The 16391-nt window shown below is 34.8% G+C and overlaps 2 protein-coding genes across 7 annotated transcripts; one reads left to right on the top strand and one right to left on the bottom strand.

Annotated features, from left to right (window-relative positions):
• Window positions 1-2185: 2185 nt before the first annotated feature.
• On the top strand, window positions 2186-11383 carry LOC141677405 (alpha-amylase 3, chloroplastic). 5 transcript variants are annotated; one of them, XM_074483327.1, is made up of 13 exons: window positions 2186-2589; window positions 3504-3634; window positions 3763-3817; window positions 3891-4013; window positions 4127-4247; window positions 4786-5075; window positions 5159-5850; window positions 6561-6750; window positions 6940-7046; window positions 7698-7947; window positions 8580-8702; window positions 9895-10062; window positions 10777-11383. In XM_074483327.1, the coding sequence occupies exons 1-13, from the start codon at window positions 2329-2331 to the stop codon at window positions 10939-10941; spliced, it is 2676 nt and encodes an 891-aa protein (XP_074339428.1). In that variant the 5' UTR covers window positions 2186-2328; the 3' UTR covers window positions 10942-11383. The 5 variants fall into 5 exon arrangements, with proteins under 5 accessions (XP_074339428.1, XP_074339427.1, XP_074339431.1 ...); XM_074483326.1 differs by having other exon boundaries at window positions 4723-5075; XM_074483330.1 differs by having other exon boundaries at window positions 2465-2589; window positions 3586-3634; window positions 4723-5075.
• Window positions 11384-11636: 253 nt separating this feature from the next.
• LOC141677406 (subtilisin-like protease SBT4.3) lies at window positions 11637-15110 on the bottom strand. 2 transcript variants are annotated; one of them, XM_074483331.1, is made up of 10 exons: window positions 14954-15110; window positions 14771-14862; window positions 14512-14606; window positions 14074-14320; window positions 13399-13891; window positions 13198-13292; window positions 12889-13110; window positions 12691-12802; window positions 12390-12606; window positions 11637-12307 (listed from the first exon to the last, which is right to left on the bottom strand). In XM_074483331.1, exons 1-10 carry the CDS (start codon window positions 15035-15037, stop codon window positions 11775-11777), a joined length of 2190 nt encoding a protein of 729 aa, XP_074339432.1. In that variant the 5' UTR covers window positions 15038-15110; the 3' UTR covers window positions 11637-11774. The 2 variants fall into 2 exon arrangements, with proteins under 2 accessions (XP_074339432.1, XP_074339433.1); XM_074483332.1 differs by having other exon boundaries at window positions 13429-13891.
• Between the last annotated feature and the right edge of the window lie 1281 nt (window positions 15111-16391).

Here is a 16391-nt window from a genome sequence, read left to right as displayed (position 1 = left end):
TAGGAGCCACAACCTTATAGTATGGATTAAAAACTAAGTACTAGAAGTGGTCTTGGCCTGGTAGGAGCAACAGAGAAGAAATGAGATCAAAAACTAAGTCAAAATTGCATATCCACCACTCTAGCGCGCAAGTACTACCTTAGATACTCCTTGTAGGTGCCAGATGGTTCAGAAATTAAAGAAAAATAATCTCTTGTCCCCTCTAGGAGCAATTACACCCTCCTTGGTCCCTTGTAGGCGCAAGATAATTCAAAAACTAAGGTAAAACAACTTTGTGCTCCCTCTAGGCACAAGTACTACCTTGTACACTCCTTGTAGGCGCAAGTTGGATCAAAAACTAAGTAAGAATGCTTCCTTGATCCCTTATAGGCGCCACTACTTGTTTCGTCGCACCTAGGAGACACAACTTGATGTATTCCTTGAAGATTTCAAGTGCTAAATTCTCTCTCCAGGAACAACTCATGGTAAAGGAAGGTACATGCACAAGTTGGACAAATTTGCAAGCTATCAATTGAATACTTGGCTAATATTAAGCCCCGTGCATGTTTCCCTCTCTCCAAACTACTACTCTACTTACCAGCCTATAAAATTAAAAAGATGCAGACTGGAATTGCATCTCTCCACAAGTGAATAGTGTGAAACTATTACAAATTATTTTCAGCACACAAAATATTGATTTGACAAGGAGAGATAATGCCCAATTGTTTACACACCATTAAAGCCTTACACATCTAGATAGAAAGAATGTTAAAAATACCGGATTATAAATCATCATTAACCAAAATACCCATTCTTAAATAAGATGGCTAATTTTACCCATTTAAATACCTTAACAGGAGATGCGTATTGCATACCAGCATCATCCATCCCTTTTCCTGAACTCTCGCTTCTGCAACTCCTTTTAATATCCACGTACCATCATCAAACCTCAGCCATCATTAAACCTCAGCCTTCCTTCATATAAACATATTATAACGCGAAATCTAGTAATCAAATAATCTGAAGGTGTATACAATAGTTTGAGCACAGAGAGATTTGAGTACATCCAATGTTTTATCTGTTTGTGAGTTGTAGCTGGTGAGGTATGTGGATCGAGTAAGTCGGAAATAAGCATATGGCATCTGGGTGTTTGAGAAGTACGCATTCTTCACTTGGGTATTCTTCGTGATACCCCATGTCTACTTGCGTATTAGTTGAATTTTTTTTAAACAATACCATAATTATAAATGCTTAACAAACTATACGCCGGACACAAATGCGTATTATGTAGTACCCCAATGATGAATGCGTCTTCCATCCGGTATTTACAACCATGTCATTCGGAAATTGTTATTTTTCTACAATCCTTTCGAAAAGTCGGTACTTTTAATCATCACCCCATCTAGATACACTCATCATTTATTGCATATTTGATTCTATTAATTATCATTTGATAGGAGTTATAGGTTTTTAGAGTGATAGAAAAAAACGATTATTTTGATAGCTTATATATTTGTATTGGCTCTTTCTTTTTATAACTTTAAATTTATATTCAAATGTGTAAACAGCCCTTTGTGATTTAATTTCTTTATATAAGAATTATTCCGTGAAATCTCTTGTGTTTGTATATTTCATTTTAAAATTTCATTTTCTGATGCATTTTAATTTTAAAATGAAAAATACACATTCACTCTTCTCTACATGTACTTAATGGACTTAACATATACAATATTTTTATAGATTTTAAAAAACTATAAGCAGTGTTGGAAGCATTACAAGTTATGTTTGATTAATTGTTGATTTGGTATGGCAAAGAACAATCGTTAGATCTTAAAATTAATAAATGAGAATACTTAAAGGTAACATTAAAGAATAATATTTTTTTTTCCGTATGTAAATACTTCAACTCAAAATTCAAGATATTTTTTTTCTAAACTACTCACATCGATCAAGACATAAAAAATAAATTAATGATATTTATAAATTATAAAAAAATAAAAATAAAATCCCGACTCAACCCGATCCGGTCTAACCTGCGGACCTAAAACCTAAAACGGGTCTTATATTTTAGCCAAAGCCAACCCGGCAGATTTTTGAAAAGTCGGGCTCAAATAAAACTGGATACAATAGGCATTTCTGCGCTAGTACCAGCCAGGGGTGTCCTAAATTTATTACCGACTTGGAGTATCCATTTTAGTTTCCAACGCAGTGCTTGATGGACGCGGGAGGCCACATGTGGGGGACACCTTCCTGTTAATTTGTTGTCCTCCAATCAAAAAATAAAAATAAATAAAAATCAAAGCTTCTAGTTCTTGTTCATCACCACTTCTCTCCTGTCCTAATAAACACATGTCCACCATGTTTGCTGTTGGACCTCTCGTCCACCATCGTTACGGACAAATCCCTTGCTGCCTCCCTCCATTATTTACCAAAACACCCCTCAAATCCTCTCTAAATTACCATCACAGGAGGACCCCACTCTCTGTTTCTTACAGGCGGCCTGTTAGAACCGTACGAGCTACGGAAACCGATGCAACAACCACCTTAACTCAAACTCATCAAACTACTGATGTTTTTACGCATACTTTTCCTATTCGACGACCTGAAAAGGTTATATCCTCGTAACCTCCTTTTCATGTATGTACAGAGTCGCGTTCCGGTGAGAATTATCTTAAAACGAGAACCGCAACTTTAAATATTTTGTAGTTTTTAAAAGTGAATTTGCATCCAAATCACCGTTCAAACTACGGCTTCTCATTATCATCATTTTAGGTAGTATTTTAAATTTGAGTAGACATCTCTCTATATATATATATTGTTTGTATTTTTAAGTTGTTCTCATTGCAGATTCCTATATATTTTATGTGTGTTTGTTATAGATCAAATAGCTAGACTTTACTCTGGTAACCTTTTTTACCTGTTTATATAAAGTAGTTTACATAAATTATGATAACTTTTTAGTAAAAAAAAATGTAAAAAAGGGGTTCATTTGCAAACATGTTTACACAAGGAACAGATTTATACAAAGATTGTGAGCATTTCTTAAGAACTGAGAGGCATATATAAAAATTAGTGTAGAACATTTTTGGATGAAATGTATAGATGTGGTAGAGGTAGAGAGGCAGCGACTGTTCAATTGAAAGTTTTCTTGGTTTTTTGGTGTATATTAATATGTGTGTTTCTTATCAGATCAATTAGGAAGAGGGTTAGTTAGTTTGTACACGGGACTCCCAGATCACTATGGCCGACTTTCGTCTCTGTTCGACCAGTCGGTCTCACAGTCAGGCAGTCTTATACCATTACGCTCACGAGCAGGATCTTAGCTTGGTATATAGCATAATGTTCTGAAGATAGGAAGTTAAATTTCGTGAATTCTATAAAAATTTGATTAGTTAGCTAGTTATTACCTGTTAAGATGGAGTTACAGATATTATTAGTTTCTTATGTGGTTAATGTGATAGAGCGATTATGATGCCATGGGAAAAATGTGGTGTTTTGTTGATGAAACAGTATTGGAGTGGCAGGTAGAAGGAAAATTAATAATCAAATTAGATAAAGGCAACAGTGAAGGGAATTGGGAACTTACTGTAGGCTGTACTCTTCCAGGAAAATGGATTCTTCATTGGGGAGTTAATTATGTCGATGACATGGGCAGGTTTGCCTTCCTCACCTTATTGCTCGAGTTCGTTAGTTATTTTTATTTTACTCAACTAAAGACATGACAATAGTTGACTGATGGATCTGAGTTTCCTTCAAAAAAAATTCAATTCATTGTTCTTGCAGTGAGTGGGATCAACCTCCTATTGAAATGAGACCCACGGGTTCCATTCCTGTCAAGGTACCATTTACGATATTATTAGGTTTCGATAGTCCCTTTAAATCATTAAAAATGACAGCATATATGCTATCAGGACTATGCCATTGAGACACCTTTGAAGCTATCCTCCAAGGAACAGAAAGTAGAAAATCTTCAAAGAGTGAAGATTGAATTTAGTAGTAACAGTTCGGTTGCAGCTATAAATTTTGTGCTAAAGGTACGAGTTTTACTGCTTAGTTTGCCCAAATATTTGAATTTTCTTCTGGCATATTCTTAGTAAAGAAATCTTCAGCATATTTCCCTTTCATTTCGTCGATATTTCTACTGCAGGATGAGGAGACTGGAGCTTGGTATCAGCACAAAGGAAGAGACTTTAAACTCTCTATAATTGATTGCCTTCCGGGTAACAGAGAAACTATAGGATCTAAAAAGGGTTCCAAAAAATGGCCAGGTATATATATATTTGTATTGTGGCCTATACAGTGCCATGGTATCCGGAATCTTGTACTCCTGTGTTTTATCTTAATTGCTTCTTCCTATCAGCCACAAATATGTGACAGATGCAGGCATGATATTTTAACAAGTTTAGTAGGTGATAGTTAACTTTACCATTGATTGGTGTGACAACAAGTTGATAACATGCATAAATGTTATTGATGCGCCTGGTTATTCTGGTTATTGTTGAAAGAATTTTAATTTTCCTTTTGTTTTGGTTGCTAAATTGAACTTATTTCTTTCAGTTTTATATTATGTGAGGAAGAGCTCTTTTATTTTGTGTATATGTTATGCATTTTTTTTTCTCATTGTGATTTTATGTTTAGATAATTTGAGTTATGCAGTCTTAATCAAATTGTTTCAATATTTACGGATTTAATAGGTTGTAAAAAATCTGAGAAAGAGGCATAACGAATTCAATGTAATTCTAGGGGCATTAGGCCAGCTTTCTAGCATGATCCTAAAATCTGAAGTAGTTGATTCTGATGGCATAGAGCGCACGGATGATCTAATGGGAACTAACCAGAGGAGTACCCTAAAAAGTTTCTGTGAAGAGCATCCAATTGTTAAAGAAGCATTTGTTGATAATTCGGTTAAAGTCTCTGTCAGTACATGTCCAGAGACAGAGAAGAAACTTCTCTATATGGAAACTGATCTCCCGGGTGATGTTGTTGTTCACTGGGGAGTTTGCAAAGATGATGGTAAAAATTGGGAAATTCCAGCTGAGCCACTTCCAATCAAAACAACGAACTTCAAAAACAAGGCCCTTCGGACTGTATTGCAGGTGTAGTAAAGTATCCTTCTGTACTTTCTCAGAGTCCATATTGACTCGCCTAGAAGTTATTCTAAATTTTGTCTGCATTTCAGCGAAAAGGTGAGGAAGGTGCTAGCTCCTTATTTACTATGGATCAGGGATTCGTAGGATTTCTTTTTGTCCTAAAGCTACATGAAAACACATGGTTAAACTGTATGGGAAATGACTTCTATGTACCCCTTTCAAGTTCATGTGCCCTGGAGACACTATCTACAAAGAGTCAATCCGAAGGTTTTATCCAAAATGTTTTATCTGACACTGAAAAATCAGAATCTTCGGCCATATCTAGAGGGGATGCATTGCCTGACTCCACAATCTCAGAATACACTGATGAAATCATAAATGAAATCAGAAGTCTGGTCACTGGAATTTCCTCTGAAAAGAAACGGAAAACTAAAAGCAAAGAAACTCAAGAAACCATCCTTCAGGAAATTGAAAAGCTGGCTGCAGAAGCTTACAGTATATTTAGAAGTCCTATTCCGACTTTCACAGAGAGTGATGTCTCTGAGGATATAGAAACAAAATCACCTGTAAAAATATGTTCAGGAACTGGTTCAGGTTTTGAAATTCTCTGTCAGGGATTTAACTGGGAGTCTCACAAATCTGGAAGATGGTATCAGGAACTACAAGAAAAAGCTGCAGAATTAGCATCCCTTGGATTTACAGTTGTTTGGTTACCACCACCAACAGAATCCATCTCACCTGAAGGCTACATGCCAAAAGATCTATACAACTTAAATTCCAGGTAACTAGAGATATATAGTTGTTTAAGATTTATAATCAGTAAAACATCAAAAATACTAATTTTATATCTAGTTATCCACAACCCTTATTATTTTATTGCAAATATTGGACTTTGGTTCACCATGCATTAAATTAGAATGAGATATTGTCTTCTGACTCGTATTTTTTTTTATGCCATCACTTATTGTGCTAAGCATTCAGCATTTACCTGTCATACTGTTTCCAGCCTTGTTTTTTTGCTAAGCGTTTCCAGCCTTGTTATTCATAAGTGAATTTTTTTTAATATATAAGCATTTAACCTACATTTGGTACAAGTTTGCTGGCTGCTATTACTTTACATATTAATCATAATGCATTATATTTCAACATCGACTATTTGTGGCAGATATATATATATTTTGATGCTCTTTAAGTATTTTCTTTCTAACAAGGTAGTTATGCCTCTGAATTTCCTTCTCTCTGTTACTGTCTGTTGGCTGAGATTTCTGGACTGATTTGATATTCTTACTTTTCTCCACTTATACTTTCACATTTCAGATATCTGATCTGAAATTTCTGACATGCTTTAATGGGCTATTTCCTTAATCATAACTCGCCTATATCACCTATTACAATAATAAGATTTTCCTCTTTTATGCTAAAGGAACTGTCAAATGTATTAAATGTATTAATAGATTTGGTTGACCGTGGGGCATGTGTGTCTAATGTCAGGTATGGTAGTGTTGATGAATTGAAGACTCTTGTTAAAAAATTTCATGAAGTTGACATCAAAGTTCTTGGAGACGCTGTTTTAAATCACCGTTGTGCACATTATCAGAATCAGAACGGAGTTTGGAATATATTTGGTGGACGTTTAAATTGGGATGACCGGGCTGTTGTTGCTGATGATCCACATTTCCAGGTATAAGGTGTAAAGGATATTTTGTCATCATAGGCAATAGAAATGTGCTGTATGATTTTGGACTGTTTTATAACGTTATAGCATATTGTATTGTCATTACCAAAAGGACACTGCATAATTTCATATATCACTATATATTAACTACCATCTGATAACGAAAAAGCAACATGCTTTCTTTTTGTGATGCAGGGAAGGGGCAACAAAAGTAGCGGGGATAACTTCCACGCTGCTCCGAATATCGATCACTCACAAAATTTTGTGAGAAAAGATCTCAAGGAGTGGTTGTGTTGGCTCAGGTTAAATACTTGAACCTTTCACAAACATTTTATCATTTTCTGATAGTTGAAGCAATTGTAAGGAAATGTTTCTTCAGCAATCGCCCCTTCTCATCTGCATAGATAGCTGTATACAAATTCTTCGCTTTCTTGTACACAAACCATGAGCTGTTTTTGCTTGAATAGGCTAACAAAAACTTGTCTGCATTTTGAAGTTGTCACCTTTCTTACCATCTCAGTTAATCTTTTTCCAGACTACAATATCACCGGATCACGGTTATATAATAGTTAAATTTTGTTAAATTATCAGGTCAAATGCATTTTGTTTTCTGGGGATTCCATTAATCACTCTGTTTATTTCAAGTTGATATATTGACGCAATTTATTTGATTTCTGTAAAAATAATCAAAATCTATATTTTACAGTTTCAATTTTTATTTTAATGCCAAATTCGCATAAGGTAATAGTAGTGAAACATAACTTAGTTATGAAGTTTGAAACTGACTTTTAAAAAGTTAACATAAAGAAGTTTCTTCGAAGGGAGGGACTAAATTAGTTTGAAATCTGCATTACGAGTTCAATTTCACCTCAATCTTTAGCAGATGCTTTATTTTTGGAATCTCATATATTCTATAAACGGTAACTGTTTTGGTGGGTTATATTTACTTGCAGGAAAGACATAGGTTATGATGGATGGAGACTTGACTATGTTCGGGGATTCTGGGGAGGATATGTGAAAGACTACATGGATGTAACTGAGCCTTACTTTGCTGTAGGTGAGTATTGGGATTCACTAAGTTACTCATACGGTGAAATGGATCACAACCAAGATGCACACCGGCAGAGAATTATTGACTGGATTAATGCTACAAGTGGGACTGCTGGTGCATTTGATGTTACAACAAAAGGAATTCTTCATGGTGTAAGTTTACTTTAGAACTCTTCCCTTTTAGGTCTATATGCTTCATTGTCAAATCATGTGAAGGGTAATGTAAAATATCCTTGACTACTTATCATATGGTTTTACTACTTTTTTCTGAAGCTAGTTCATGGCTATCTTACTAAGCTATGATATAATAGTATGTCCTATTCTGATTGCTTGTTCTCTTTTGAAATTGACCAACACTCCAGGTTTTCAAAATTTGGTTGAGCATTTAATTTTGTTTCAATATAAAAAATTGGCTCCAGTTTTTCATTAAGCAACTAGGAGTTCGATTCTCAGCTACCACACATTCAAATCCAAAAAACTTGATCTGTACATTTAATTTTTCAGTGTTAATATATTTTTCTCTTTGTTTTATATAAGAACAATGATTCTCAATATAATCTTATTAAACAATTAATCAATACTCTCCGTTTTTATGCAAATTTCACATATATTTAAATCACTATGCTTGAGGCTCTTTTCAGTAGCTGTCTTGTGTCGTGGAACTTCCTTGTTTGTGGTTGATTCTTCTTTGTACCTGACTACCAGACAATACATAAACTCGAAAGTTTAAAAGAACTGTTAAAATTGTAATATACTCGTATAATCCATTTAATCCTTCAAACCAGGCACTTGAAAGATGTGAGTACTGGAGGTTATCTGATGAGAAGGGAAAACCTCCGGGGGTTGTTGGCTGGTGGCCTTCTCGTGCTGTTACTTTTATAGAGAATCATGATACTGGTTCCACACAGGTCTGTACTTATATTTTTGACTTGATTTATTTTTTTATATATGTAATATATATTACACTTGAATAATGAAAAATTCTCTATTTCTAATTGCTGTGGCACAGAAAATATTGAAAGGAAAAGAGAAAAGTGACATATGTGCTGCAGTAAAATTAACTAGGAAACAGTTTACAGTAGTATAATTTTGAACAAAGCAGTTTTACTACCAGTTTATTTTGTGTTTTAAAGACTTGATATGGAGTGCTAAGGTTTGATAGGTAGTGTTTAGATGATATTATTAAATGTGAATCGATGTGTATTTCTTTCGATATTTTTCAAGTTATAATTAGTTAAGTCCATAAGTAGATGCATACATGCCTAAATTGGATTAACTCTAATTTGGTCTGGCCAAGGTTATATAAGATCCTATTGGGGCCTTTCTCTTACACCTTAAGGTTTTAGATGAGCTGGTTACTCAACATGGTATCAGAGCTTAGGCTGGCGGGAGAACTAGGGTTCGATTCCCAGCCACCCCCAACATTCTCACAATTTATTGTGGACACTAGTTCCACTCTTCGACCCATAAATGGGCTTTCGAGTGAGGGGGAGTGTTAAATATATGATCCTATTGGGGCCTTCCTCTTACACCTTAAGCTTTTAGATAAACTGTTTTTCCTGTTGACTTCTTGGTCATTTATTATTTTCTTCTCAAGTCACTCATTGTGATGGATTTACTGCATGTGTGTGTCAAATGTTTATCTTCAAAATTTATTTTTCCCACAAGCTGCTGCGAATTCCAACATACTATACGAATCAGTTACTGGACATAACATATTGAAAGGAGTTTAACTAAGAGTTCTTCTTTCTAATAAACTTTATTTCAAGTAAAAAATATGCACCGAGTCAGAATTTGATACGGAATGTTAAGTTTTCTTACCTTGAGATGCTGCTAATAGAAGGTCACCATCCTCATTTCTGTTGTACTTAGTTAAGATATCCTCTTAAGTTTTGGTTATGTTTATTTACCGGGGAAGTGTTTACTTATACTTATAGCTTGCTTTTAATAACCGATTTATTTGTTAGTAATGTATACTATCTAAACAATTAAGAAACTATAGCTGCTTAAACATTATTTTCCCTCTTCTTGCATCTACCATAGTAGTCATCTTTCTTACCCAATAATCTGGCAGTAATTAAATTCTTTTATGCCATGAAGGGTCATTGGAGATTTCCAGGTGGAAAAGAGATGCAAGGGTATGCTTACATATTGACTCACCCCGGAACGCCATCAGTTTTCTATGATCACATTTTCTCTCACCTTCACCCTGAAATATCAGCACTCATTTCTGTCAGAACTCGAAATAAGATCAGCTGCCGAAGTACAGTAAGTGTTGCAAATTATTTATCTGTCATACTTTGAAAAAGTCTTAAGCACTTGTAGCATTTATAGTGTGCTGATAATTACTATGGTTGATGACAAAGGAATTCTTATTATAAGTAAATTATATCTAAATAAATAATTAGGTGAATGTTGTGTGTAAAAAAGATATCAGATAGTGCTTTGATTATTCACAGCAAATATCGACTAAATATTTGCTATTTTCTGTGGTATACATGGGCAGATTCATGTGTGTAGTGGGTGGATCCACCCCTTGTAAAAAGAAATCTGGATCCGCCACTGGTGGTATATCCATACATATATGTTCTTAATGCATTGTGTATTGTGGACTTGTATCATATATCTATCTAGCAAGTGTTTTGCTAAACATACTGGCTGACAATTGCATTTCTCAATAGCTGCATTTTACTTGTGATCATGCACTACTAAGATATTAAACTGCCATATCTGAATGTAATTACTTGTATATATTGTACTCTGGCATATTTTATCTGTCATTTGAAACGTTTTGTTGATAAGAAATGAAGCATTTCTTCTGCTTCTATCTATCTGTTTCTACAGTTTACACTAAAGTTATTGCCTTCTTCCCTAGATGACTGATATCATTCTGCAGATAACGTCTTGACTAATACCTTCTTCTGGTCTATAAAATCTTTGTTAAACTGTTAATCTCACTGGCACATATCGTATATGGTTCAGGTTAAAATAACCAAGGCGGAGAGGGATGTTTATGCAGCAATAATTGATGAAAAAGTTGCAGTGAAGATTGGACCAGGTCATTATGAGCCCCAACATCAACATGGGAACCAGAACTGGTCTTTAGCCAAGGAAGGAAGAGATTATAAGGTCTGGGAAGCATCATAGAATATGAACAGCATTATTATCCTCCAAACCATATAAATTTATGGAACGAAAATTTGCAGTTTGGAGATGCAAAAGTTATCAACAATACTGAATATATAACCAAGAAGAGAAATTAAAAAGTTTAGTCCAACTTATTTCGAGATAGTTTTGTGGCTACTGGTGCTCATATTACATAAGCCACTGAGGAGTCAATCAACTTGTTCCATAATGGAGAGTTGATGAATATAAATGTAACATAGTTGTTGTATTGTGTGCATGTATGTAGGCAGATCTTTGCACAACTTGTATTTTTGTGACACGCTGTAGGAGTATAGTTTACGTTTAAGAGGATCTGTAAACCGAGAGAGACAGTTCCTACGATTAAGAACTATAGAACTGCATTAAACAATGTAAGTCTTGTATTTTTATTGAAGGCTACAATTGACTGAGGTTTTCTTTTTTACTCTGTCTTTTGGTTTCTGGTATTTTCAATGGAATTCATGGTCTTATTCTCTTGAATTACTTTAAACTAGTCTAAACCAGTAACCGGAAGAGAGCTCATACGTCTGAATCAGAACCTTTTGTATTCAAACAATTGCTGGATATTCATGGGAGTGTGAAACTTTTATACACGCTTTGTTTACTAAACTTATTGATACGATAGGATGTGAAGACGATGAAAACAATGAAGGTTGGGCACAAAACGATGCAAAAAATTACAGAAAACCAAAATTTATTTGTTTATAATAGTATTTGTGACAAAAGAACGTTTCCAAGTTGACATTCTTGGTTGGATTTTGAAGGTGTCTGGAATACATAACCACAAGTGACGGTGCTCAGATTTGAGAGGGATATTATTTAGTGTAAACAACAATCGGACTCCGAACTTTGTGGACTCCATCTGACCATACAAGTGAAGCCGATTTCATACGGTATCTTTCTAATTCTAATCCTTTTCCTTTGACAATTATACGAAATGTTTTTTTCTCGTTCAATGATCTGAAGGACAAAATATGTGGCTCCACGGTAATGTTAAGCTGCGAAGTGTTGATAATATTTGCCTTATATATTGAGTCTGCTAACCCAACATTGGTGACTCTTCTTGAAAAGCTAACTGTAAAAGGCCTGTTTCCTGCAACATAAGCGGTCATTGTCGGATAATTGAGGTCCTTTGGGGTCAATTTCTCCCCTGCAGGACATGTAACATTACCTCCAGCTATAATTCTAAGCTTGGTAGTATTAAAGTCAATGGTGCAGAGCATTTTGATATATTCATCTTTAGATGTCTCATATACTAGACCAGGACTTGCAGCATTCACCGGATCCAGATGCCCTGCTCCATAAGCAAATTCTGCATCTGGATTCTTTGAAGCGTCCATTTGCTTAGCTACAAAAGCAAAAACAGCATGACAAATGTGCTAGCATCTTAAACTTTCTGTGCAGTTTTAATACGAGACATAAATTATTACCAGTGGTAATGAGAGAAGAGTGAATAGCTGAAGAAGACCAAGAGGGATTTAAGGATTTCACATAAGCTGCTGCACCAGAAACATGAGGGGTGGACATGGAGGTTCCAGATAGTATATTGTATTTTACTGATCTCTTGGGAATTTCATCAACATCTGAAGGTGAAACACCTTCCGGAAATGCAGCTAGAATAGCTATTCCTGGGGCGCTTAGATCAGGCTGAAATGTTAAATAAGTCCATTACATTCAATACAAGAAACGTTGTGAAGCTTAAGATTTTATAGAGAAGAAGGGGTAAGGTACCTTAAGGATTTCTGGTAATATTCTATTTGGCCCTCTTGAAGAAAAATAGTGTACAACTGGAGCTTCAGAATCATGTACTTCTTCACTCTTCAATATATTTGTAAGAGGAATTCTGATAAAACAAAGGTACTCGGTGAGTGTTGTAAAACAAGAAGAAGAAGAAGAAGAAAGAAACAAAGTAGTAGAGAAAAACAGTACTTTGTGGACTGGACATAGGCCTTCACCAGTGAAACATCTTGAGGACTCAAGAGTGATGCAGGAAATGGAAGCACAGCAGTATAATTATGGTCTGCATCATTTGGGACTATTGAACCAAGAGCACCTGCAAAAAAAGCTTCACCTAGAGCTTCAGCTGTACCATTACAAACAACAATCTTCCCCTTCACCAATTGCTTATCTAGGCATCCACTGTAGCATTGTCTGAAATTCAGCACAACTTAAAGTTACTTTGTCGTCTTCATTTACAAATTTATATATTGTTTTTTTGGTTTCGGAAAAGGAATTTACGCAGCCGCTATTCCGTGGCATTTCTTTGAGCCATCTCTTCCAGTGATGAGAGGGAAATATGAGCCATTAAAATTGAATGAATTTATTCCAATACCCTGTTCCATGTATGATTAAACAACAGAGAGTCAAAGATCCGCAGATTTGGCATGATACTTGGATGTGATTATAAAAATAGGTTTACTTGAAATAGACAAAACGTACAGTTAGTGTTTCTCCATTTCCAAGAACAACCTTATCAATGATATTTCGATCAATGTTGCTTGCTGCAACAACAAGCATCCAAGGCGCAACAGCAGTCACTTTCCCTGATGAATTACCATCATTTCCTGCAGCAGTAACAGTTAATATGTTCTTTTCCATCGCGTGAAAAGCTCCTATTGCAAGCGAGTCCATTTCTAAACGCTCTGGTTTGTAAGGTCCTAGTGATATTGTAATGAAATCAACGCCATCGGCTATAGCATCATCGAAAGCTGCCAATATTGATTGATCAGGGCATCCTAAGTTCTTGATGCAGACATTATATGCAGCAATTCTAGCAGACGGTACGGCGCCTCTTGCAGTTCCTTGTGCCAAACCATAAAAACTGGCACCTTTTACAAGGTTCCCAGCTGCAGTAGAGGTCGTATGGGTTCCATGACCCTCCAGGTCTCGTGTGGAGTCACAAAAAATATAATATCGTGCTCCAATTAACTTGCTGTGCATAATCACAACATTTTGTCAGCAAATTTCTTTATGTTATGCTTATATGCCACAGATGTTGTCTACTTTAACTAGATAAAATGTGATCAGTAACTTTAAACACAGAGGGAGCATGCGATATGATAATCAACACGATACAGTGGTCAAAAAATGATATGAAGAAATAATTAAAATTACTTGTTGCAAGTGAAATTTTTGCCTCCCTTGCACTCTCCCTTCCATTTGGTGGGAACAGGACCAATGTTTTTGTCGCTAAAGCTCTCGGATTCAGGACTAATTCCCGTGTCTATAACGCCAATGATAACATTAGATTCATTGGATGAATGTCTGCGCACATTTTCAGGAAAGCCCATGAAATCCCAAGATCTTGTTGTTCGAGGTTGAAGATATCTGCTTGGAAACACTGACACCACTCCTTCATAGTCTGCATCGATCAATATATTTTCTCAACTTCTTAAAACACCCAAATAAACATGCACATTTTCGCAATGATGGGGTGAAAGCTCATTACAAAAGATGATACAACTCGCTTATAATTTATAAGCTTAGTAGCAGCCTGCAGTGCCTCTATCCTAGCAGCAAGCTATTTAAGTGCAAGAGATTCGGAGTACTTACTAGCGATCTTTTGACTCTCTTGATCCGTCAGATAAGCCGCAAATCCATTAAAACTTCTTTTATAGCTTACAACCAAGGACGACTGTGCAAGAAAACTAGGAAAACAACATAGGAAGAATATTTGATTATACAAACTTAATTAAAGTAGCTCTCTATTACACAATAATCAACAACGCATTTTTCGATTCTCGAATAAGGTCTGATTTAGTACCAAATGCGGAAGAATCGTCAAAATACAGAAAACGGTATGATAATATACCCGGCCTCAAGAACTTCACTGAGAATACTTAGATGGTGTTCTGCAGGTGAATAATCTCCAGTAGGTAACGCTCCCATATACACAATGTGCACCTGCATGCATGAACACTATCATATTAATACAACCACACGTACAGAAAATGAAAATTTACAAGCTACATGTAATTATCTATTACTTAGTTACCTTTCTGGTTTGGTTATCAGCAACACAACTTGTATATAGACCATATATACACAACACAAACAAAGCACATCTAAAGTTAGCCATTGTTGATCAGTCCAGCAATTTACATGTAATTACAATGGTTGAAACTTAGTATCGGTTTAAGTAGAGTATATTCATACACAAATATGGACAATTATTAATAATAAAACTTTCTTATTAGTGATTTGTACGTCTACTTAACTTAAATGATGTGCGTATTAACTTTTAATTCTTTTTTTTGAAAAGTCTGCATATTTTCTCCTTTATTTGAAACTAATCAGCAAAGAATTTTACGTTATGATTTATTAATTTCTGAATCACTGTCATTGTAATTATGTAAAACTGCTTATTTCCCATTTATGCAAAGATTGTTTGGGTGAGTGATTACTTTCTCTAAAACTCCATATATCAATTTTGTAAGATGATTACTTTAGAGCACTTAAAATGATCACTTTTAACACACATAAAATCGCCTTAAATTTATTAATTAACACAATAGTTGATAATGAAACATACAAATTAATTAATAAAGTCCTAATCGGGTGACAAATCACTTGCACTATTTTAGAGCCAGAACTGGGGTCTTCCTCCTCCTACCTTAAAATTTTTAGAGTTAAACGCTTACTTAAGTAGTATAAGATTTCGGTTTAGGAAGCTCAAGGATGAGCTCGGTTTCAAATCCTCCTATTTCCAATTATTTAACTTAAAATTTTTATTATGGGTATTGATATTGCACTATGAACTTCTCCCTTGGAATTTCCAGAACAGCCCGGGACTTGAATGCAGTGACAGTGTGATTAAGTCTTTTCATAATTGTACTAGTACAATCATTTAATTGGGCGATTCTTTGAATTTTGGAGCAGAATGATGAATAAAAACTACTCTTTCCGTCCCAATTTATCTGTCAAGTTTGATTTTTTACGGTCAAATTGACTCAACTTTGACTAAAACTTTCACATAGTGGATTATCAAAAAAAATTATAAAAATTATATCATTAGAAAGTATGTTTAATATACTTTAATATGTATTTTTCAATTTTTCAAAATAATGAAATAATAAGATTTTATTTATGATTAAAGTTGAGTCAATTGGACCATCAAAAGTCAAACAAGACAGATAAATTGGTACGGAGGGAGTAGTAGAGAAACTAGAGGGAAAAAATTAATTTACAGTTGATTTAGTAATTTAGAAAATACTGGGCACAGATCTATACTATATATATATATATATATACTATATTATAATAGCCGGAATAGAGATAATTTGGTTCAACGGTTTGGTTCCACGATAATTCCCTAATTTTGATTATCACAAAAATCGATAAATAGTGTTATATATATAATAAACTACTAAATTATTAAACAACTACTAAATATATTATATTTATTCTACTAAACTACAAATACAAGGTGTTAC

This window comes from Apium graveolens, chromosome 8 (assembly GCF_009905375.1).
Source record: "Apium graveolens cultivar Ventura chromosome 8, ASM990537v1, whole genome shotgun sequence".
NCBI lineage: Eukaryota > Viridiplantae > Streptophyta > Magnoliopsida > Apiales > Apiaceae > Apium > Apium graveolens.
The sequence above is the reverse complement of the archived record's forward strand: the minus strand, read 5'-3'. Positions and strand labels throughout refer to the sequence as shown.